This window comes from Camelus ferus, chromosome 11 (genome assembly GCF_009834535.1).
Source record: "Camelus ferus isolate YT-003-E chromosome 11, BCGSAC_Cfer_1.0, whole genome shotgun sequence".
NCBI lineage: Eukaryota > Metazoa > Chordata > Mammalia > Artiodactyla > Camelidae > Camelus > Camelus ferus.
The window spans coordinates 31,109,150-31,134,832 of NC_045706.1; the positions used below are offsets into that span (position 1 = coordinate 31,109,150).

Sequence of the window (25,683 nt, forward strand, 5' to 3'; positions counted from 1 at the left end):
ATAAATTTAAGTAGCTTTAAAATACTGTTTTAAAAATGATCTAATTTACTTTTCAAATTCTAGTAATAAGCTATATAATACTTAAGCACTACTCTTTTTTGTTTTTAGAAAAACGTATTTACCCAGAAACATGGATTTAACCTTATTATATTAGGTCAGTGAAACTCAAAATCTATTTATTAGTGGCAGTTGAACATACAGTATAGCCTACACTGAAGGTGCCCCTCCACATGGGAAGTTGTCCTCTTCACCAAGCATACAATGAGTAAAAGAGAAACCACAAGCAGTAATGGAGGAAGAAAAACACTCAACCAGCCAGGCAGATTATTGTAATTAACCCCAGTAAGCAGTGAGTTGGCAGCTGTGTGAAAATTCATTCTTCTGGAAGACTGGACTAGACTCTAGATAATCTCTTAATCTCTAAGTCCTTTCTAGATTTAACTTCCAATAAATTCTGTTTGGATTAGTAAAATTATCCCATCACCAAAGTTACTTTGCTCAACTATTTTTCTAAAATCTTTCAAATTGTATGTAAAGGTATTTTTTGAGATATAAAAGCCATGAAGTCAAGATGAACTTCAGCTAAAATTTAGTGACCTAGGCAACAGAAATCAGTCAGTAACATTTAATACATGAAAACCATGTAAGGCATAAGACTTGTGATGCTGTCATCATTGTTCACATTACACAATTTTAATATACATTATGGTCAATAAGTCAGATCAATATTATCATTAAATATGTAAAGATTAATACAAAAATGGGAAAAAACAATTTGTGAGCATATACATACAATATATGCTTATGTTTTCATTTGATAAGAAAAGCAATAAAATGTATTCAAAGCTGCCTATGTCACAATTTGAAAAACACAATCTTTGTATTTTTAATACAATGCTTTCTGGTATCACATAAAAGAAAGGGTGATTAAAGCCTGTGATTATACTATTGACTTTTAAAGTTCTCCTTTGCAATTTTCAGTCAGGTCAAAGGCCATGTATATCTATATATTTAACTCAGGAAAAAAACATGAGCCAAAGAATGAAGAACATGGAAGGGCAGAGCTAAAAGAGAAAATAAGGTGCCAGAATAAATAAATCTAAGTTTAGGTTGGGACTTAGCATCTGTGTGATATTTAAAAACAAATTTTATATACGGGGACCTTAGAGATGAACTCATCCAATCACTTATTTCAAAGAGAAGGAAAAAAGTTTTTCAAAATCAAGATGTAGACTAAGTTAACATATTTGCTTCCCATCAACGGTGAGATACAAGTGAAACAAAAAGCACAGAATTATAGAAAGGAATAAAACGTTTAACATTAGATAAAATGAAGGTGTGTTGGGGAATTCACCAAAGGATACTTTCTGGAAAATAGAAAGCAGATTAAACAGAGAAAGCAGCTGTCCATCATATGCCACCAGGGAACTACAGCAGAGCTGGGAGCCAGCTGTGCATTAGAGGTCTAGAGTTGGCAGGTACGAGAGAGGACAGAAATGAGAAATGGCATGGAAAACAGGGAAAGTAATTAAAGACTTCTGGAACAACTGTGCCAATGATCCTCCAACTATAGAGCACAAGCATTTTCCACAATGAGAGAACTTTTAAGGGGAGAGCTGAGGCTCCTGGTATAGGTAGAAAAAGAGAGAGAAGGAAGGAGGGAGGGGGGAGAAAGACCCCCTTATTCTGGCACAGTGTCGTGACAATGGAAAAGACAGTCAGAGAAGACTACACAATCTGTAGAGCTCAGTGCACAATGAAAATACAGGGTCCCTTGTTCAAAAATCATTAAGAATTTCAAGACAACAGCAGAGCCCCAAATCACATGAAGGACTCTTCTGAATCTAAGACCCTGTGTAACCATGACTCCATGGTTACACATCCAGGACGTCAGCCCTGAGGAGAGGAAACCACAATCTCATAAATAGCTCCACACCTGCTCACTCTAAGGTGAAGAATTTTGAGCAAAATGCCTTCCAAATTTTAAGAATTTTCCAGTTGAAGTATGAAAAAGAAAACAATAACAACAAAAAGAAAATAAACAAAAAAAGAAAAAAGCAAAAAAAAATTTTTTCAGTCAGATTCCTACTTAAGGGGGAAAATCTATCAAAAAATTGAGTATTTACACAGCAGCAGAGTAAACCCACATCAGCACTCCAGACCTTCTCTGTTAAAAGAGAATGAGAAAAACAAAGAAACAAAAAACCTATTCAAGAGTAAAAGAGATAGTTCAAGAAACAGAAAATATCTTGTTTAAAAAACCCTCTAATATCTCAGGGTGATTTGAAAGATAATATATCCATTTAAAAAAGAGAGAGAGAACGGTAGTCTATGAAAAAGGAACACTTTTAAAACAGGAGTGATTCCTTAGAAATTAAAAATATAATAAAATATTCTATGGAAGGACTGCAAATAAAATTGAGAAATTCTCCCAAAACATAAAGCAAAAAAAATATAAAGAGACAGGAAACAAAGGAAAAGGATAAAAGACATAGAGGACCAATCTGGGCACTCTAACATCTAATTAATGAGAGTCCAAGAAAGAGAGAACAGTAAAGTGGAGGGAAGAAAATTATCTAAAAAATAATAAAAGAGAATTTTCCTGTGCTGAATTTCCCCTTTAACAGAAAGAGGCCATGAGTAAAGAGCTAGAAATACAAGCTTACATATCCACACATTCTCATGACATGTTAGAATATTAAGAAATAAAAAACAGATCCTAAACCCTGGATATCAGAAGACAATGGAGGAATGCAATAAAAATTATCAGAGAAAAAGGTATTCAACCTAGGATTATATAACTAGCTAAACTATCGATCACATGAGGACAGAAGATATTTCATGATATGCAAGGACTTAAACAGGAGGAAGTTACTGAGGTGGTTCAGCAAAGCTAACCAGACAAGCAAAAACAAAAAAACAAAACAAAACAAAAAAATATGCAGAATTCAGGAAACCATTCCCAAACCTGGAGAGCAGAGAAGGAAAGTCTTAGGTTAACAGCTACACAGCAATTCTAGAGAGTAAGTGGTACAAATCAAAGGCAAGGGCCTCTGTAGCTGTCAGAGAACAGCAGGTTAAGAACTTGATAGAATGGTAGGGAGGCTAATACTTTTATTTCACGTAGAACAGAATTAAGATACTGACTTAAAGGAACAAAAAATGGGAGTACAACTGTTTTTATATAAAGAAATGATAATAGAAGAAATAAAAGAAAATGTAACAATCAGTGGGAGATAGGGGGGAAGTAAGAAGTTGCTATGTGTGCCTTATCTTTCATAGTAGGAATTCACAAGACATTCTCAATGTTTCTAAGACAACCATTGGAAGAAATGAAAACATATGGTGACAATGGTAGTCTGGGAGAGCAGGACTGAGGGAGTTGGGGAGGAAAGAGGCTATTTTTCATCCCAAACTCCTGGGCTACTTGACTTATTAACATGTACACATATTAATTGAAATAAAAGTAAATTAAAACAAAACAAGCTTTATATTCAACTCTATGAAGTAAAACAGACATTAGCAAGTTAGTCCAGAGGTTGAATGATTTGTCTTCCTCCATGATGCTGGTTAACTGGGAAAATCAGGCCTAGACCCCAAATCTCAACATTTTCAATACAGTGCTGTATATTCAGAAAAAAGTTCTTAAGGAGAGAATGATTTTAAAAGTTACATACTATCCATTTCTGTCCAAATCATGCATTTTCATTTATGGGATATACATATTTGTTTCTCACTTAAAGAAAGTATAATATGTTTTTTAACTATTTATAGAAATAAAAAATGAAAATTAAAAATTTAGTGGCACCAGATGCATTTAGTAGGGAAAGAGACTATGGCCCTAAGCATAAAGAATTTACAAAGATACTAAACTGGCACATCAGTAAATCACTAACAGCCCGAAGCAAAAAATTAAGCCAAGGGAAAAGCCCTTTAAAGGAAATACCTAAAAAGGGAAACACTTTAAAAGGGAACTAGATAGAAGTAGATATGAAATTTAAATATAAAATAACACAGCACATCTCACTGTCTTAAAAGAAATTTCTACTATAGTATTTAACACTTTATTATTGAACGTATACTCTTATTTACTTCTTGACTTAAAAAGTAATTTTTCTTCAACAATGTGATTTTAAAAGCTATGCTATATTTAGTGCCATGCTAGTGAATGTTTAACGATAATTCTCTGGGGAAAAAAACTTGATCAGTAAGATCTGCTGATTTCCATGGTCTAACTACTCCTACTATGACTAGCAATGTGACATCACTGAATGCACAGATGGGAAGAGACATGCGCAACAGGCTCTCACAATCATTTCCCAACATGATTCTGACGTCATTTTCTCTTAGCGGGAAGGCATCTCTAATCTCAAAGTAAAAGATATTGGAAGAAATGACTCTATTAACAGATGTTCTTTTTATGAACAGCCTTTCAGGGATCTGTTCTCCAAAGTGAGATATTACCTATAACCAGATAGTGATTTTCTTGAAAAATATCCAATCACATTAACATGTAATTAGAGAATCATAGGGCAGAGATAAGTTAATTATTCCTAAAAATCATGTATTTATTGTTCAATCATTTTTTACTATTCATCACACCACTTCTATTAATGCAGAAAATCAAAAGTTAATCATATTTGAAAGTAAAAGGAAAACATATCTTTCTGGGAAGAAAACAGTTTTGATATTTACATTCAAACAGAAACCAGATTAGTTTATTTAACATCTCTAGAATAGTAGCAAATATAAGGACAGAAGATTACATCATGGCTACAGTTAAAACAATAGGGAGTTCCTATAAAGGAAGAAATATGAGCAAACTGACCCTTCAAGATCTTTCTACTTCTACTGTAAAAGATAACCATTTGTCAGTATAAACATTTGGATAAACTGGGTTCCTTTTGCAAATACACAAATGAAGAAATTAAAAATCATCATTCATATCATAGTGAACAGTTACTGAGTTCCATTCAGCTGTCATGAAGAATTACTAGATATCTTCAAAAGGTGCTCAACATTTTTTTCTATTTATATACTTGTAAGTGGTGAATGAATGTCTAATTCTTTTAAAAATTCTTCTGGTTTAAAATTTTATGGCTAATATAAAATCTTATTCAAAAAAAACCACAAAGCTTGGTTGTAAGTTAGGCTTAAAAATGAGTGTCATAAATGTACAGAAAAAGATGACTTGTACAATACATGTCAAAAATCCTAACAATGTTTATCCTTTTATAGGATAACAGCAGGTAATTTTTATTTTCTTCATACTTAGCAGTATTTTCTAATTGCCAGGATAAAACTTATTTGAAACCTAAAGGGTCACTTACACATTTCAAATAGTAAAAATTGCTGATTCCAAGAATACTGATTTGGGGACAAAATAATATTTATTTCATATACTAATCATATTTCACTGGCATTAGCTAGCATCTGACCATTAGCCACTATAAGCACTGCAGTCAAGCTAGAATAATTATTCAAATAAATATGCTTTATAGTGAATATGTTTCACAATTGATAAAGAAATTTTTTAAACGGCTATGTAATACAAAAGTATAGAACTCAAAGCTAAACAATATCGAGCTACAAATGTAGGCATAAATACAAGAAAAAAGTAAAAAGACATTAAAATAAAACTAATATTATAAAGGTCCTTAAAACAATAATAGAGGAAGAAGGGAGAAGAAAAGACAGAACTAACATTTATTAGTAGTACCTACTTCATGCCAAGCACCCTGCCAGTCAACTACTTTACACAAGAATTAATTCATCCTCTGACAGTCTTATCCAAAAATGGATTTTGCCCATTTTGCAAAAGGTAAGGGGCTCAGAGAGGTTGAGCAACTTGCCAGGATCCCAGAGCCAGGAAATTAAAAATCTAAGGTTCAAACATAGCTCTAAAGCCATCCTGTGCTCTCCTACCTTCAGCACCCTGGCCCCCAAGAACAATAACAGATAAATGGGTTTAGCCCTGAGTCATAAAATGGCAAGTTCCCTTGAAGCAGGGCACCTTCACATTTTGGTTAATGGGGAAATAACTGTCATTATTATAAATATCTATTTAGCTTGCTGTTAATTCCTATGGCCAGTGGAGAGCCTGGCTTCTCTGCTACAGCACAGGGAAATGCAGATGAGTAGGTAATTTAACACGGAAGCAAAGAAGCTCTTTACTTTTCCATCCCCTGCATAGGCTTGCACTGGCTGACTCTTAAGAAAAACAGGTGAGGGAAGTAATCAATTCTATCACTCATCCAACTCTAGAGAAAGGAGGTATTTAAAGTGGACATTAATGGTGATCTTCCAAATCCTGCAGCTTTCTACTGCTACCAGTGTAGCAGAAAAGAGAAAACAATGAAGTTCCTTCTCTGGGCTCCATCAAAACCATTATTATCCACTAACTTCTACTGTTCTCATACCCTGTGAGCAGAGAACAAAATATTATCAGGTGGATTGTAACATTTCTAGAATCACTGGAACTTTTACTGGGCAATGTGGTTAGCAACTACACATCATGACTATCTTTGATGGAGAAAATATTATTTTGCAACAATAGTAGGGACTGACAAAAAATTAATATGCAATAAATCTAAGAATGGAGTTTTTAAACTACAAGTGTTCTGTCTTAGGTTAGGGTCGGGGTCGAGAAAGTCATCTTTATGCCACAGAATCTACTTCTCTGTCCAATCATTTGCAATACTGGCCACTATTTGCACTATTTGCAAGAAAGGCCCTTAGTTTCACAGCTCCCACTGACTCTAACTCATGGCATTGTTTATTTACACTGTCAAATCTAACAAGGGGGCATGAAGCCAAAATTAGCCCCTTATGTAATTCCTCATGTCTATAAATGGATAGTTAGCTCTACTGAAGCTGACTGACTTGGGACTGACTTTGATAAGTAAGTATCTTCTGAAGCTTTTTTTAAGTCTGAAGGAGTCCAAAACTGGCTCCTCTTTCTATTTGGGTCCAAAGGTAACCTGAAAATAAGGAATCATTTTCAGCTTAAAACATTTAAATAAAAATGGTAACTTATATAATGCCATATGTTGTTTAGAAAAATAATATATTTAAAATATAACATTACCTCTGTTCTTCGCTTGAAAGAACACAATCTAATTGAGTATTTTATTCAATTTCAGGATTTCAGAGAATTAATACACTAAGCTGTAATATAATTACCAACTCGTGCTAAAATTTACCATGGTCAATAATTTACTATTTTTGCTTGGAAATTATACGTTTTAATTCATCCCTCGAATAAGAATATACTGTTGTTAGGACCATTTTTTCTTTTCCTAGCTGTGAACTATAATTTTCTTCTTATTTGGTCATGTCCTGTATTTATTGTTGAATTTATAAGTCTATGTATTTTCTTTGCAGAAAAGCCCATGGTAGATGACATACAATCCAAAATGGCACAGAGAGACTAACCTAAAACTATACAAAATTTCATAATAGATCAGACAAGTCCCAAGAGTCTGTCACTCTCAAGGTCAGCAGAGTATGTCCTATGAGAAAGCAGGATTTCCCTCTAGATGTCAGCCTCCTGAAGTGAGGCATTTACCCCAAACACTTCTAGCACACAACCTCTCTTAATCCTACCCCAGGAATTTTACATACAGAATTCCTACCCATTATCCCATGTCAACCACTGAACCAGATACTGCAACACAGAAACGTGATGGAAACATGATGTGCGTATCTGTGTACATGTGTGCACACATGCATGTCTTTATTTTTTCTTTCTTTCTTTTTAAATAAATATTCTTCTATTTATTTTTAGCAACACCTTCCTTCAACTATTCTAATTGGCTCTTTGATGGGGAAAGAGTAAAGGATAAGGAGAATAACTTTTTTTTTTTTCATTTTAAACAAAGGAGATGGTTGGGGGCAGTTGGGTAGGCTCCAGAGTAAATATTTTTGTGTTCAGCTATATCTTATCACAAGATTAAAAAGGTCAATAAAATTTCTCCCTGTTTTATTTGTACAAAACTATTCTGTTCACATTTTAACAGTAGTTACATTACTTCTGAATATCCTTAATAAGAGAATGTGCATCCCACCATAATCTCTTTGGTCTCTGCACTCCTCATCTGAAGAATCCAGTGTTTCAGCCTGTTCACACTCAAATGTCCCTGTTATATCTTTTCCTTTTAATGTTCATCAACAGATTATTCAAGATGTAGATGTACTATGACTATATATTAGGAGAGAACAATGCTCCTATTTTACTTCTAATCTCTGGCCTAAAAATATCCAATACTATCTAATAACAGGAAAAGCTATCGATTATACTGACTTTCATGAGAACTACTCTTATTGGAGTTTATGTCTATTTAAGCCTACTCTGTCAATTTCAGGGTTTGTTTTGGCTTTGTTGGGAAGAGAGTTGTAGTTACCTTGGTTAAAAAGCAAAACATATTAGAACTTCAAACAATTGACTAAAGGGGTATCATGATCCTTGATTTCAAACTATACTACAAAGCTACAGTAATCAAAACATGGTATTGGTATAAAAAGATACACAGATCAATGGAACAGAATAGAGAGCCCAGAAATAAACCCACACATACATGGACAACTAATTTACAACAAAAAAGCCAAGAATATACAATGGGGAAAGAACAGTCTCTTCAAGCAACAGTGTTGAGAAAACTAGACAGCCACATGCAGAAGAATGAAAATAGACCACTATATTATACCATACACAAAAATTAACTCAAAATGCATTAAAGACTTGAATGTAAGACCTGAAACCATAAAATTTCTATAAGAAAATATAGGTGTTAACCTCCTTGACATTGGTCTTTAGCCATGTTTCTTTAGATCTGACTCCAAAGGCAAGAGAAACAAAAGCAAAAATAAACAAATGGGACTACATTAAAATAAAAAGCTCCTGCACAGTTAAGGAAATCATCACCAAAATGAAAAAGGAACTTACTGAATGGAAGAAGATATTTGCAAATCATATATCCAATAAGAGGTTAATATCCGAGATATATAAAGAACTCACACAACTCAATAACAAAAAAACCAAACAACCCAATTAAAAACTGGGCAGAAGATTTGAAGAGACATTATTCCAAAGAAGACATACAGATGGCCAACAGGCACATGAAAAGAGGTTCAACATCACAAATTACCAGGAAAATGCAAATCAAAACCTCAATGAGATATCACCTCACATCTGTTAGAATGGCTATCATCAAAACAACCAGAAATAATAAGTATTGGAGAAAATATGGAGAAATAGGAACCCTCATATGCTGTTGGTGAGAATGTAAATTAGTGCAGCCCCTATGGAAGACAGTATGGAGATTCCTCAAACAATTAAGAACAGAATTGCCATATGATCCAGCTGTTTCACTTCTGGATATTTATTTAAAGAAAAAGGAAAACACTAATTTGAAAACACATGCACCCCTATGATCACTGAAGCATTATTTACAATTGCCAAGATATGAAAACAACTTAAGTATCTATCAACAAATGAACAGATAAAGAAAATGTAACAAATATATGTTAACAGAATGCTATGCAGTCAGAAAAAAAGAAGAAAATCTTGCCTTTTGTGACAACATGGATGGACCATGAGGTTATTATACTAAGTGAAATCAAACGAAACAAAACAAAACAAAGTCATAGATACAGAGAATAAACTGGTGGTTACCAGAGGGGTAGGGATTGGGGGGAGGGTAAAGTGGGTGAATGGGGATGGTAACTAGACTTATGGTGGTAGTCACTGTAGTGTGTACAAATACCGATCTATAATGTTGTATACCTGAAATTTATATAATGTTATATACCAATTTTAACTCAATAAAAAATGGCTAAGTTAAGATTCTTCACAAATTGACTTATAAAAATAGAAAAGGAAACATTCAAGCTAGGAAGTTCGTTTAAACAAATACGCCTCCAACTAAAACTGAATTCTAAATTACACTTTAGTAACAAAATTATAAAAATTTTTTGAAACTTTTTTATACTTACAGGCAAATGAGTAAACACTTGAAAGATGCTTCTCAAAAAATTAATAAGATCCATTAAATAACCACTAGCTCTTCCATCTGGCTCAGACATTGTCCAGTCATAATCAGCAAGCTGCACAAACTCATCAATTTTCTGATTAAGTTTGGTATATATTTCCCCTTCTGCTGCATGTCGGGCGTCCTAACAGGGGACAACATAACAAAAAATAAGAAACAGTTATGGAAGCAGGTAAAACAAGTTTTCTTAAAATTCTAAATTTTGGGCTTTTTTTTTTTTTTTGGTTTAATATTTTAAACATTCATTCAAAGTCCAAGAAAACTGCTGGATTTTTGGCTGGAAGTACACTATTTATTTGACTAGATACTACTTTTTTCCCCCAACTTCACTATCATCTTTTTTGTCTTTATCTAGTAGTATAACCTATTAGTTATAAATTCTGAATTGTTCTTATAGCTCAAATCAGAAGACCATGCATTATTCTGAAGTGAACACAGGATACTATCCAGAATACAGCATATGTTAGGGCCATAAAACAAGCCTTTAAAGGACTGAAATTGAAGTAAATTAAAGTTTTCTGACTACAACGGGATGGAATTAAAAATTAATAAAAGAAAGACACTGGAAAATTCACAAATATATGGAAATTAAACAATAAACTCCAATAAATAACCAATGAGTCAAAGAAGAAATCATGATGAAAATCAAAAAATACTTTGAGATAAAAATAAAAACACAATATTAAATTCATTAAATAAAGTTGCATCCATTAAATAGGATACAATGAAAAAAGAGCTTAGGCAGAAATTTATAGCAATATACGCCTATATTAAAAAAAAAAAGATCTCACACCAATAACCTAAATTTCCATCTTAAGAAACTAGAAAAAGAAGAAATAATAGTTGTGGGTTCTCATCCACTCAGACAGCAATACTCTGACAGAACAGCATGAGGGACACTGGGGTACTGAAGACTAGGCACTGTGTCCTTTGCAACTGAGGCAAAAGATCTTCATGCCTGTGCCTTTCCTTTAAAGGATCACACAACTTGGACAGAAGTATTTCGAAGATTAAAACTACAGCAATCTCTGCCTTTCTCTCAGGTTTTGGACTGTAAAAGCCCCTGGAATGTTTTGTATCACCTTAAGGAGGGTGGACAACTTGCCACCCTGGCCAGTAGATTTAATTTGATGGTGGTTGGGGACAGTGGTGACAGCAATGCAGTATTTCTGGTAAAACTAATACTTGTTTAGATTCTTAACTTGACTAAGAAGAGACCTAAGTATCACTCATCATTATGAGTCACATACTATATTTGAATACAACTTAATCTAATGTATCATTCATTTCATAGCTATGAATAAGAGCAGTATAAAGACTGAAATATCTCTCACCTTAAGGATCTCACAATACAGGGAGATATACAATATTACAAAACATGATTAGTGGTATATTAGAGGTTTAAAACAAAGAATTCTGAGTAAGCAAAGGAGGAAATAATTATTACTTATTTGATAAAAAGCTTTGAAGAAGGGATGTCATATGAGCTGTAACTTTAAAAAATATAATCAGGAACACTTACTTTGGTATTTTGGTTTTGTGCCTTAAGAAATTTTGGAAAGAACAGTGTAACAGAAGGTCAACATGAACAATGAAAATGTACCATTTTTACATTTCAATGCTTTTTTGGACCCCTCTCTAATTTTCACAATGTCTAACCACTTACTACTCACTGCCACGTTGGGCTGAAGAAAACCAACCACTAGTAGACATCTTTCCATCTGCATGCTTGCCTTACTACAAAGGAATTCCAATAAAGATTTTTCTTCTCTCCCTATTCAGAGGTCTAACACAAATTTGATACAGACAACAAAAACTTTAACCAGGGTCTCTCCTCAACTACAGAGGAAAATAAACACTACTTCAAACAAAGGAATTTAAGATAAGGTAATGTTATTCACTATAATTTTTTTCACTATAATTTTAATAAGTATTAAATATGGCAGTAACAAAATGAGATCAGACTCAAAATAAACTATAGCAACTTAAGTTATTAGTATCTGTTAAAATTTCTAATGCGATGCAAATCTCCTCAGAAAAATCTTAAGATTGAGGAGTTTATCAGTAACATTGTATCAGCCACTATAAATTTGGCATTCGAGCATATAGGTACAAAACATCCACTAAAATGTAAGCTCCATTAAGACAGGAAGTTTGCTCCTGTTTCTGTTCACTGATGAATCCCTGGCACCCAGAACAGTGCTTATAACAGAGTTGATAGCAGACTAGTACTTATTAAAAAATTTTTTTAAAGTCACTGCTGTCTTGAAGAAGTTTATAACCTAGCTGGGATAGAAAAGTACAAAGATAAAGTAATCACAGAATAAGTAAATATTAACAAATTAGTAATGATTACATGAGGAGTAAAAGTGTAGCAAAACAGGAGAGATCATGTGGGCTGGAAAGGTTTATGTCACTTGCTGTTCCACTTACTACTGCCGAGTAACAAACTACCCCTCAAATTTTAGTGGCTTAACATAACAAGCATTTTATTATCCTCACAGGTTCTATGTGTTAGGAATACAGACAAGGAACAGTGGGGATGATTTTGCTCCACTATATCCAGCATCTAAGCTGGGACAACTTGAAGGCTGAGGATGGGACTCAACACGTGGGGATCCAAATTATCTGGAGGTTTCTTCACTCATATGTCTGGAACCTGGGATAAGCAGCCTCTCCATGTGGCTTGTCTTCCTCACAGTATGGTGGCTACAGGGTACCTGGACTTCTTACGTGGCAGCTCAGGCCTCCAAGCATGTGTGTTCCTTGCTTGGACTAAAGTGGAAATGACATTGCCTTTTATGTCCTAGCCTCAGAGTCTCACAACATTGTTTTCACTGTAGTCTATTGATTAAAGCAGTCACAAGCCTGCCCAGATTCCACAGGAGGGGGCAAAGATCCCCACTTCTCAATGATAGGAAGTGTCAAGAAATTTGTGGTCATTAAAAAAAAAATCACCATCTTGCTAATAATGAATAATGGAGAAATGACCATAAAGAATATGGGCCAGGGGTTTGAGAAAATGGTAAGCGGTTTGATGGCCACTATTTCATTTATCATTCATACTGAGTGAATTAGTCAACTTTGGTAAATCCTAGTTTTTTTTAAATCTATGAAAACAGAATCATCATCACCCTGTCAGAGGGCTGTTCTGAGCATTACACAAGTTCCTACCACTAAAGCACCTAGCTGTACTTGGTACCCAGTAGGTACTCAAAAATAGTTTCCTTGTACCTACTGGGTACACTATTTGGGTATTTAGTTATGCTCAATAAATGTTTACTAAGTGAACAGTATGGAGACAATTAATATATAGAATCTTAAGCTATTCAAATTGCCCGTTAACTTAATTTACTGTGGTTCTTTGTATGTAAGGGAGAAAACAACTGGGTATTAAACATTCACAGAATCATTTTTTAAAACATGAGACAGTAGTGAAAATGGAAAGGGAGGGGGTCTTATTTAAAGTGCAGTAATTAGCCATGGCAGTAATAAATCTCTCTAACCTCCTTAACAGCATTATGGGTAGATACCCAAGACAGCAAATGGTTATGGCCTGCGGAACTAGACCATAACACACATCGACGATTCCGCTTATACGCTGATTTTCCAAAGCAATCTAAAAGTGTTTATTATTACCACTTTGCATTTGCCTGAGTGTCCATCATCAGCTCCCTCAATTTCATGTCTCACTACCTTCACTGAATCTCTGCAATTCTAGAAAGGAGTTGGATAAGGGAGTCTTACAGCTCAGAACTGTGTAAGCATCCCATAATGCTCAACCAACTTGTTCTATCACAAGGCAAAGAAAATTTGGTGTCTGACTGTTCCTGTTCTCTACTACATTCCCTATCTGCTGTGCTCAGACTGCTCCATGTGATTTCTCTTGCTTTTTGGAGATGCCTCTAATGCAGGCAGGAAGGGATCGAGATACCTAATAAAATTTTAAAAACCATTAGCAAGAGACTCCTCTCCTTCAAAACTCACAGAGCAAAAACTACTGTGTGAAATTTTAGATTTAAAAAAGAAATGGCTATTCTTTTAAAACCCTAATGTAAATCCACCTTTAAAATCAATGTTATACTTAATTCCCCTTTTTACTATGTAGAATTTTATTAAAATAAAATAAAGATGTTATTTCACATTTTCCTGGATGTTTAAAAAGCAATATGGGCCAATTAAAACTCAAAATTTGAGAAGGGGAGCGGTACCAAAAACCTAAACATTTTGAAGTCATGAGAGAAAACAAACACTGTATTTATCTGAAGGAAGAAAAATTATAAAAATGATGATGATGAAGCCATTCACATTATAGTCAAATAAAGCCATTATAATTATATGCTTTCTGGATAAAGTGATTCAAACCCCACTAATTTTCTGAAAAAAGAACTAAGGAAAAATAAAGGGAAAAAACAAAAAGTTATTTATTATTTTTTGCTGTTACTATTTAGAAATTTTTTGATTGACCTACTTTTCTGAGGTGATATCAAGAACAGGTTCCACTTTTCCCATAAACTATCCAGGTTAAGACACATTTAAATGAAATTTGGGGGAGGGGTATTTTATATTTTTAGAAGTTTATTAATACTTTCCACAGGCTATAATAGTAAACAAAGAAATCTAAGGGAGTCGGTGGCTGTGCTGTATTAAGGAAAAATTTCAGACAGCAGTTCTAGGCAGGAACGTGTTTTAAAGTCAACATTTGAAAGGACTTTGCTAAGGACTAAGGATTCTGCTTACTTGATAATCCAGACAAATATAATCATTAGAAAACATGTGCACGAACTGACTCACTGTATTTCATTTTTAAAGAAATAGGAGCAAGGAAAGAAACACAGAAAAAAAATTCATTATAACTTTTCCTCTATTTAAATACAAGGATACACTAAATTATTTGGTAAAACATTTCTGAAAAAGATCACTAATTGTAATTTAAAGGCTGTTAAGAAAATTAGTTTGGACTTCCTAGAGAGTTATACTACAGCTGAAACCAAAATACTTTCAACCCTTATAACCTGACTGGAAAATCAGGAACATATCAACTAACTCCTAAATTAAATTTTAAAAGATTCAACTTATAAGTAAAACAATTAGTTTTTCCTTTGCTTGTTAAAGAAACAGTGCCATCTGGAGGCAGAAATGTATCTCACATAACTTCAGAACTATTTTCTGTTTCAATGTACAGGAATTAAATGATACCATACTATCAGTGGTTCTAAACCACAGGATGCAACAGAATCACCTGAGGAAATTTTTTAAACAGACATATGCACAAACTCCATGCTAGACCTCACAGACCATATGCATGTATGTTTTGTATAAAAGATAAGTAGTAATACAGCTAAACATTTTAGTAAACATCTATGACTTACTGTCTATCATCTATTCCCCCTTCTGGGAATAGTCCCCAAATATATTTTGGAAAATCACTCTGCCCCAATTCACAGCTCTATCTGGTCTGGATAGGACTGAGCCCATATCTAGCTCCAAGGATGGATCCTGATGAGTTCAAGTCAATTAGCAATAATCATCCACTAGGGAATTCCACAGCAACTAGTTGGGGGATACAATCTCTCTTCCTTTAGATGACAGAGCATGAGGATATAAAGTTTGGAACTGTGACCTCGTAATTATTTTGCTACCAGAGTAGAAAGACTACAGCTTCTGGGCCACCATGTGTGAAAATGAGGCAAAAATTGCATAAAGCAGAGTTAAAAGATGGAGGGACTTGGGGTCCTTGAAACACTTCCTGAGCAGCTGACTCTGCCTTACATGGAATCTGCCCTATTCTAGGACTTCCCAGCCACACTGGCCAATAATCTCCCTTTATTGTTTAAGATAGGATTAGTTGGTTTTTCTATCAGTTGTCAATATTCTTTTAGTAGCCTTGATTAATACAAGTAGCTTGAAACATTTTATTGAACATTCTAGGGAAAGAAAAGGTCACATTTAATATTACTCATCTGGAGCAAGGGGAACACTTCTATGACATTTTTCTGAGCTTTAAAAACCTAAGCAGGAGATGAAGTTGGAGTTGTCAAAGTGAAAGTGTCCTCCCTAGCTAATTTCTTCCTGCTCTAATTCAAGAAATAATGCTTCAGTGACCTATGATCTTGACTGAGAAATTTCTAAATGTTAAGTAGCATACAGATCCCAATTCATTAGCCAATGTCACTAATGATACTATAGACAGAAGGAAATGAGTAGATAAGACTAAACATAGAAACCTAATTATTAGTTATGATGGGGGAAGGGATATAGCAGGAGCTAAAAAGAAATACATCTAAGATAACTCCACATTTCCAAAAAAGGAGGCAAGAAAAATGGTGGTGCCACTTAAAAAATCAAATAGGCAGAAAGAAGAGCCAATTTAAGAAATTATGATTTTTTTTATTTAAGTATTTTAGGTACCATTGTGACAATTAAGGGAAGTTGTTATATTCTTATATTTGGCACCTAAAATCAAATTAAAAAGAAAAATAATTTGCTTGCTTATGCTTCAGCTTAATTTAGTGAAATGGCTACTTTTCAACAGGTTTTTTTAATTACCCTATATTACTGTGATTCAAACAAAAATTTGTAGGTTTTAGGATATGCGTGGTGCCTTGCATACATGCAAACTGTATATTACCACTTGATCAGTAACACTCTGGATTAAACAAAGCTCAAGATCTTCTCCACAATGAACTAAGAAGTCAAATGTAAAAAGTCAAGGGAAGTTTATATTAATTAGAAGACCTAAAGTTTTTATAAAGTTCTAGAAAACTCCTTAAAAGATTTTTCTTCATAAAAGAACACAGTCAACCTGGAGTATAATTTAGGGATGTATAATCTCATAGTTCTAAAGTCAACAGGTCACAAATAATATACTAAATGTTCCATTAAGAGATACAGATTACTGTAGGATTCAGTTAATTATATCTAAATAACTTCCATGGGGGCAAATCCAAAGCACTTCTTAAGGTAAACTAGAGTTAGATAATAAAAGTTAAAGTATCACATAGATGAAAGAAAAGGAAGCTGAAGGCAGAAATTTAAGGAACCTGGTACCAACTGCTTCTAGAAAAAATTAAATTTCCCCCCAGAAGAAACATTCAAAATACATGTAAACCAAATACCATTTTTAAACAAAATATGCATACTTATTAACACTAAATGAATGAATGAATGAATGAATGAATGAATGAATGAATGAATGAATAAATAAATAAATAAATAAATAAATAAGATTTTAGATTCCTTCTACTGGGCTACAGCATTTCAACAATCTCTGAATTTTCTCATCTTGAGCTTTCTACCTTCTGTAAATGGCTTTATATCAGTTCTTCCCTTCCCTCATCTCTGCTAACTGCAGTGCTACCCAGGCTCCAAATTGATGCAACACCTAAATGCCTTTAGGGTTCAGGCAGGGAATATAAATGAGTTTGGCTGGCATGGTGATTGTGGCAGGCAGGATGCTGACAGAGCACAAATCTCATCTAAAGGTATTTGAATTCAAAATGCTACAAAACCAGATCAAACACATATACACAACCAAATTTACCTATTTGTTATGCACTGTGGTTATTTCTTTGTAGTTATCTGCCCTTTTAGATTAAAAAAAATCCTAGTAGTTAAAAACCATGCCACATCCTCTCCGGAGCAACTAGCACAGTACAACAGAAATATATTTTTGCTCAATAAACACCATTTAATATATTCTCCCAGTCCAAAACTTTCAGTTTAGATGGAAACTTCCAAGCAATTGCTGATTTGTCACAGAAATGTTCTTTGGGACACAATCAAAACCTTACTTCAAACAGGACAAAGTATTTCATTTCTGGCTCCTTAAAAGTAGCCAGTCCTAGAAAAACTGAAATCCACCACAGAGCCACTTGCTAAGCTAATCCACTTCTAATGATAAGCCAGAATGGGCAATATAGGCTTTGAGCTGGAATCAGAGTCTAGAAAAATTCAGAATCCAGCCTCCAGATTATCTGGGATTACTGTTAATCATTAGAAATTAAATCATTTTCTAATCCTCAGATTACCTCCTTTTTCTTTTAAAAAGGTAGGTGGTACATTTTTTCCTTTCCAGTTTTCAAGGGCTTCTATATCTCGGAAGTGTTTAAGAGTGGCTAGGGGCTTTGGAGTAGCATCTGCTGCTTCTTAGGTAATCTAGGTTGTTCGTAATCAGGTTTGAACATCATTTGATACAAACAACTTTTTAAAGTACTCTCCACCATTTCCTTCTCCATTCTATTTCTGCTTTCCACACCTTTATAAGAGGTACTTGCTATAAGTAACTGATTATAAATTATAATTATAATTTTATAAATTATAACTGATAACTTTCTGGAAAAACAGAAAGTTGAGCACATTCATGTATCAATGGGGTTGAGGTAGTCCATAAATATTGCTGATCTTTCTCCTCTGTTTATAGAACTGAAAATGCTTTTTTTCCCTGTTAGCTTAATTTATGTTTTTGGCAAAGTAGCATCCCCATTCTTTATTTTTCTAGTACTTTTCTAATATAATAAAATGAATTATTTATTCAATAAACATTTAAGCTTTGGCTTTTTTCCCCTGATCTACTGTTTAGGATTTTATGTCATTTAAACGTATTAAATCGGCTACAAGAGTGAAACTGCTTGATGTAGCACTCTCTCAAAGATAATGAATGACAAAAGAAATAAATGTTATATGCCTTTTAAAAATGACAAGTTGCGCAAATAAAACAAGTTGTACAATGGAACACTCCACCAATAACATAAGACTATATACAAAGCATACAAGTAATCAGAAGTTGAAACACGATTAATCAGTCAAGAAGTAATAGTTCAAATGTTTTGGCAAAGCAGAAATAAATCAACTGTATATATGTAAAATAATATAACAATTATAATTTAAATGAGAAATTTTAAAACTTCCTAATACCTTACTAGTTTTTAAAGTATGATTTTACCAGTTTATGAATTTATATCTTTACTACTAAAAATCAAATAAATATGAATTTTGTTTTACTCATACAATAACACCTTGGTTATTCAGAGGTCACATTTGAAGTCAGTAATCAGGAAGGAAGCAAAACAAAAGTCTTTGCGTAGCTGAAAATAAGTTGCAGTAAATTCTATGATGGAATACTATACTGAACTGAAAATAAACTACAGCTACATGCAACAGAAATGAAATATTAAAAAAAATCACATTGAGTGAAAGAGGTCAGACACACAAAAAGATGCACTATGTATGACCCATACAAACAGAGCCCCCAAAACAGACAAAATTAATCAGTGCTATTAAAAATCAGTACTGAGAGGAAGTAGAGATAATGACTGGGAAGTTGGATGAGGGAGGCTTCTACAATGCTACTAATCCAGTGTTTTATTTCTTGATCTCATAATTCCATGAGTGAGTTCACTTTTTTTCCAATTTAAGTAGAACTTTTCTTAGAGCAGTTTTTGGTTCATAGTAAAATTGAGGGATTGGTACAGTGATTTCCTATATATCTCCTGCGCACACATCTCCCACAGTCTCCATCACTATCAAAATGTCCCACCAGTGATGCACATTTGTTACCATAGATGAACCTACATTGGCACATTTATTATTCAAAGGCCACAGTTTACATTAAGGTTCACTCTTGGTGCTGTACATTCTATGGGCTTGGACAAATGGATAATGACATATATCCACTGTTATAGTATCATACAGTGTCTAAATTATCCTCCTGATTAGTGGGAAAGCTTCAAGTTTCTCACCATTAAGTATGATGTTAACTATAGGGTTTTTTGTAGATATTCTTTATCAAGAAAGATCTCCTCTATTACCAGTTTACTAAGAGTTTTTATCAAAAATGGGTGTTGAATTTTGTCAAATGCTTTTTCTGTATCTAGTGATATAACCACGTGATTTTTCTTCTTCAGCCTATTGATGTGATGGATTATATTAACTGGTTTTTGAATGACGAACAAGCCTTGCATACTGCTGATAAATCCCACTTTGTCATGATGTAGAATTCCTTTTATAAATTGTTAAGATTCATTTTGATACTATTTTGTTGAGGATTTTTGCATCTATGTTCATGAGAGATATTGATGTATAGTCTTCTTGTAATGTCTTTGTCTGGTTTTGGTGTTAGGGTAATGCTGGCCTCATAGAATGAATTTAAAAATACTGTCTCTGCTTCCATATGAAAGACAGCCTACAGAACTGGTATAATTTCTTCCTTAAAAGTTTGGTAGAGTTCACCAGTAAACACATCTGGGCCTGGTGCTTTGTTTTAGAAGGCTATTAATTATTGATTCAATTTCTTTCATTGATACAGGCCTATTCAGGTTGTCTATTTTCTTCTTGTGTGAGTTTTGGCAGATTGTGTCTTTCAAAGAATTGGTTCGTTTAGTCTAGGTTGTCGAATTTGTGAGCACAGAGTTGTTCATAAGATTCCTTTTTATCCTTTTCTTTCTTGATCCACATATGATTTAGAAGTGTGATGTTTAATCTCCAAGTATTCAGGATTTTCCAGTTATCTTTCTGTTATTGATATCTTGTTTAATTATACTGCTGGTCTAATAGCAGATATTGTATGATTTCTATTCTTTTAACTTTGTTACGGTGTGTTTCATGCCCCCAGATGTGGTCTACCTTGGTGAATGTTCCACAGTAGCTTGAGAAGAATGTATACTCTGTTGTTGTCGGATAAGTACTCTACAAACGTCGATTATATCCAGTTGATTGATGGTATTGTTGAGTTCAGCTATGTCCTTAACTGATTTTCTGTCTGTTGGATCTGACCATTTCTGATAAGAGTAATGTTGAAGTCTCTAACTTTAACGGTGGACTCATCTATTTCTCCTTGAAGTTTTATCAGCTTTTGCTTCATATAATTTGACCCTCTAATGTCAGGCATATGTACATTAAGAATTATTATGTCATCTTGACAAACTGACCCTTTTATCATTATGTAATAGCCCTCTTTATCCCTGATAACTTTCTTTGCTCTAAAGTCTGCCCTGTTTGAAATTAATATGGCTACTGCCACCTTTTTGATTAGTGTTAAATGGTATATCATTCTCCATCCATTATTTTTAATCTATATATGTCTTTATATTTAAAGTAGATTTTGCAAACAACATATAGTTGAGTCTTGTTTTATTGATCCACTCTGACAATCTCTGTCCTTCTTTGGTTTTTTTAGACCAGAGATGTTTAAAGTAACTATTGATAGCTGGATAAATATCTACCATATTTGTTACTGTTCTCTATTTGGTGCATTTGTTCTTTATTTCTACTTTTGTGTTCCATTCTTTTCCTGCCTTTTGTGATATTGGGCATTTGTATGATTCCATTTTCTCTCCTTTCTTAGCATATTGGTTATACTTTTTTTTTTTTTTTTGCTTTTTTTAGTGGTTGCCCTAGAATTTCCAATATACATTCACAATTATTCCAAGTTCACTTTCCAATAACACTGTATCATTTCATGGGTAGTGTGAGTACCTTACAATAACAAAATAATTCTAATTCCTCCCTCCCTATCCGTGTGTCATTGTAGCCATTCATATAAACAAACATAAGTATGTGTGTGTGTGTATATATATATATATATATATATATATATATATATATATATACATATATATATATGTGTATACACATATATAGATATAAGCATATACAACTGAATACATGGTTGCTATTATTCATTTGAACAAACCATCATCTATCAGATCAATTAAGAATTTTACCTTCACTTATACCTCCTTTGATGTTCTTCCTTTCTTTATGTAGGTCCAAGTTTCTGACCTATATTATTTTCTCTATCTCTGAAAAAATTATTTTAACATTTCTTACAAGGCTGGTCTACTAGCAACAAATTTCCTTAATTTTTATTTATCTGAGAAAGTCTTCATTTCTCCTTCACTTTTGAAGGATAATTTCATAGGATACAAAAAAGTTCTAGTTTGGTGAGTGTTTTTCTATTAACACTAAATATTTTAGTCCATTCTTTTCTTGCTTGCATGGTTTATGAAGAGAAGTTAGATGTAACTCTTATCTTTGCTACTCTACATAAGTTTTTTCCTCTTGCTTCTTTAAGGACTTTTTATCTTTAATTTTGTGCAGTTTGAATATGGTATGCCTAGGTGTAATTATTTTGGCATTTATCCTGCTTGGTGTTCTCTAAGTTTTTTAATGCATGGTTTCTTGTGCGACATTAATTTGGGGAAATTCTACCATTATTGGATCAAATATTGCTTCTCTTCCTTTCTTTTTACTCCTTCTAATATTCCCACTGTACGTATGTTCCATCTTTTGTAGTTGCCCCACAGTTCCTGGATATTCTGTTCAGTTTTTCCAGTGTTTTTTTCCTTTGCTTTTCTGTTTTGGAAGTTTCTATCAACAGATCCCCAAACTCAGAGTCTTTTCTCAGCCATGTCCAATCTACTAATGGGTCCATCAAAGGTATTCTTCATTTCTGTTACAGTGTTTTTGATCTCTAGCACTTCTTTTTGATTCTTTCTTAAATTCTCCATTTCTCTGCTTACACTATTCATCTGTTCTTGCATGTTGTCTACTTTATCCATCAAAGTCCTCAGTATACTAATCATAATTTTTTTTTAATTCCTGGTCTGATAATATCCCTGACATATCTAAATCTAATATTTACTCTAGCTTCTCTATTTTTTGCCTTTTAGTCTGTCTTACAATTTTTTTCTTGATAAAGGGACATGATGTACTGGGTGAAAAGAACTGCAATAAATTAGGCCTTTAGTAATGTGGTAGTAAGACATAGGGGGAGGGGAAATGTTCCTTAGTTCTATGATTAGGTCTCCATCTTTAAGTAAGCCTTTGCCCCTCAGCTGTGAACTTTACAAGTCCTTTTCATTTCTACCCCTCAGGTTGGACAGGATGGCCAGAACAAGCTAGTGCTGAGTATTTCCCTTCTCCCAGCAGTTTAGGCACTGGTAAATCGTTTATTTTAAGGTTAGGTCTTGTTGAGAAAAATAGAATGCTTAAGAACAGAATGCTCTGGCATATTTCAAAATGGTTCCTTTTCCCTTTCCCCTGCTAGACACATAAGAAGATTTTCCTCAAATCCTCACTGGGAGAACCTCGTGCCCCCACCTAAGACTGGGTTCCCCTGGAGTTTTAACTCTCAAATTTGTCCACACTGAGCTTCCAGTATTCATCAATTATACTTCAGGTTTTCCTACCCCAGGAGTGATTCCTGTGGGCTTCTGCTCCATTAAGTTGTGATTCTCTGTATTTGTCTGTCTCTCCATTTTGGGGGCAGCAGTGTGTTCTGTGATCTTAATTCTCCAAGAGATCAAGGAAGAGTTGTTGATTTTTCAGTTTTTCTCAGCTTTTTAATTGTTGGGACAGAATTACAACTTCCCAGTTCTTTACATGACAGACTGGAAATTGGAAGTCTATGTCCACTTTTTAATAATTAATTGAACTGTATCTATTTATAATTTTTGCATTTATAAATTGTGTGTGTATTCTATGTTACATTTCAAGAAAAAAAAATTTTTTTTAAAGTCCACGTACCATGTCCTTGCTCCACAGGAAGAGAATTTCAAGCCCTTAATCAAAGATAAGTTACCACTGTCACTTTAGCCATAATCCTAAAAAAAACTTTGCTATATACTCATCAACAGATTTTAAAAGGCAAATTTTCAGAAAAAGTCACAAGCATATTCTTTCTAGGCACTTACAGTTGCAATTGCTGCCAGGACTTAAAAGGAAAGGACTCTTTAGGGTGTCAGGTTGGAAAAGCTCCATGGAGTAAAGTTAAAGAGCTCTGATGCCAAAGAAAAAGAACTAGGCCATTTCTCTACTACACAGATTAAAAAGGAAACGGTATTCCCATTTTCCCCCTCTATTTTGATGCAAATCTTTTCATTAGAAGTCTTAAATTAGCTTTAAGTAGCTCTCAGTGTGGGTCCAGGTTAATTTCAAAAAGCTGTGGTACTGCTTGAGGGCAGGAACTACTTACTTTACCTCTTTTGTATCACTCACAAATTTACTACAACGAAAGGCAAGCTAACAAGATAGCCTGTATATATTTCATAAAGTAAGCAAACGTGATATAAAATCTAGCACGTTGTGTAAACGTGTGGGGTTTTGGAGGGGAAGCAAATGGAGGTATGGGGAAAAGGGTCATGTAAGTGCTTATTTCTATGATCATTAAGCAATTAAATAGGAATACGTTTGGTCAGGTCACTGGGCTGAAAAGAATTAGGCTAAGAGGTTAACTAAGAAATCCACACTAATGTCTGTAATCAAGCCTATACAGACTGACTATTCACTAAGAACGGAAATTCCCCCAATCTCCCTCAGTAATTCAATTTAATACTGATTTAACAATTCTCCCTGTTGAATTGCTTCTTCATATCACAGTTTAAGACAAATTCCTCATATCACAGTTTAAGACAAACTCCTCTTGAAACAGATCAAAGAACTGAAGAACACTTGACCTTCACATACTGAGCCTGAAATAGCTCTTGGCCTCATAAAACAGAATGGGTTTCCTGAGTTTTCTGTAAAAATAAAACAAAAACCAAACAGCAAAAAACAAGTATGCTCTACTATTTGTACAGACTGAACTTGATTTCCTGATTTCTAAGAAAACCCAAGGGGTGTTCTACGGCAGTTGTAGTTTCAAATAAACATCTACAACTTAAGGACCACAGGAATGATGGCCTAGAGCTAACATTTCTAAAGATTCCCTCTCAACAGGCAGATTTTTGAGAGGTGTAGTTCCAAGATCCCTTAAGCTAAAGCATCACGCTCCAGTATCTTTGGTTCTTTGACCTATAACTGATAAGAAAAATTGCCTGCAATCCGTAGATATACCAGAGGTTAAGACAATTCATGTTTTAATCAGAGTATGTGTATTAAATATTAAATGTTCATAAATACGCTCACAACTGCAGTCCCTAGTAAATCCCTTCTTGACAGCATATGAGTAACACATGGACCTAAGGACAGAGAGCAATAAAGAAAAAGGATTGTGTAAAATCTAATATCGATGCAAAGAATCAATTTGTCCATGGATAAATAAATGTCCAAAAACTTGTGGAGTCTCTTTCTATATTATGGTACTTATCACACCATACTGTCAAGTGCCTTTTTACAGCTTTTCCCTCCTGTGAGCTCCTTGAGGACAGGGATGCATTTCTATATCCTCAGCACCTAACACAGTGCTCAGAGCATAGATCATGCACAACAAATGGCACTATGCTAAGTATGCCCCTCAATCCTCGTAATAATTGTATCAAGTGGAAAATATATTGCTATTCTAATTTTACAGATAAAACCAAGTATCATTAAAATGAAAGAATATGCCCAAAGACACACAGAACTCTAACTCCAGAGTATATACCCTTAATTATTATATTATATTAAGTGAATAAATGAATGCCTGTTTTGTCCAGCTTTGGTCTGTTTCAATAAATAATTTTATCAATCTGTTTACTCAGATATCATCTGCATTTCTGTTTTAAGGATTAGGGTGACTACATGAGCTTAAGAATCATCAAAGGAGCCTAAGATTTTGGGAGCCAGGCAGATAATTTTAGGAAACAAGGGTCTTTTCTGGACTTTACACTTTCAAAGTCTGGTCACTGTTAACATTAAATTAGTTATATCTAAA

General features: G+C 34.0%; 1 protein-coding gene across 2 annotated transcripts in view; it reads right to left on the bottom strand.

The window, feature by feature from the left end:
• EXOC6 (exocyst complex component 6) overlaps nucleotides 1-25,683 on the bottom strand; it is a 169,221-nt gene that overhangs the window by 57,566 nt on the left and 85,972 nt on the right. For both annotated transcript variants that reach the window (XM_032491312.1, XM_032491313.1), the window contains exon 18: nucleotides 9,994-10,173. In XM_032491312.1, the coding sequence (XP_032347203.1) occupies nucleotides 9,994-10,173 (180 nt within the window). The remainder of the gene's footprint in view (nucleotides 1-9,993; nucleotides 10,174-25,683) is intronic.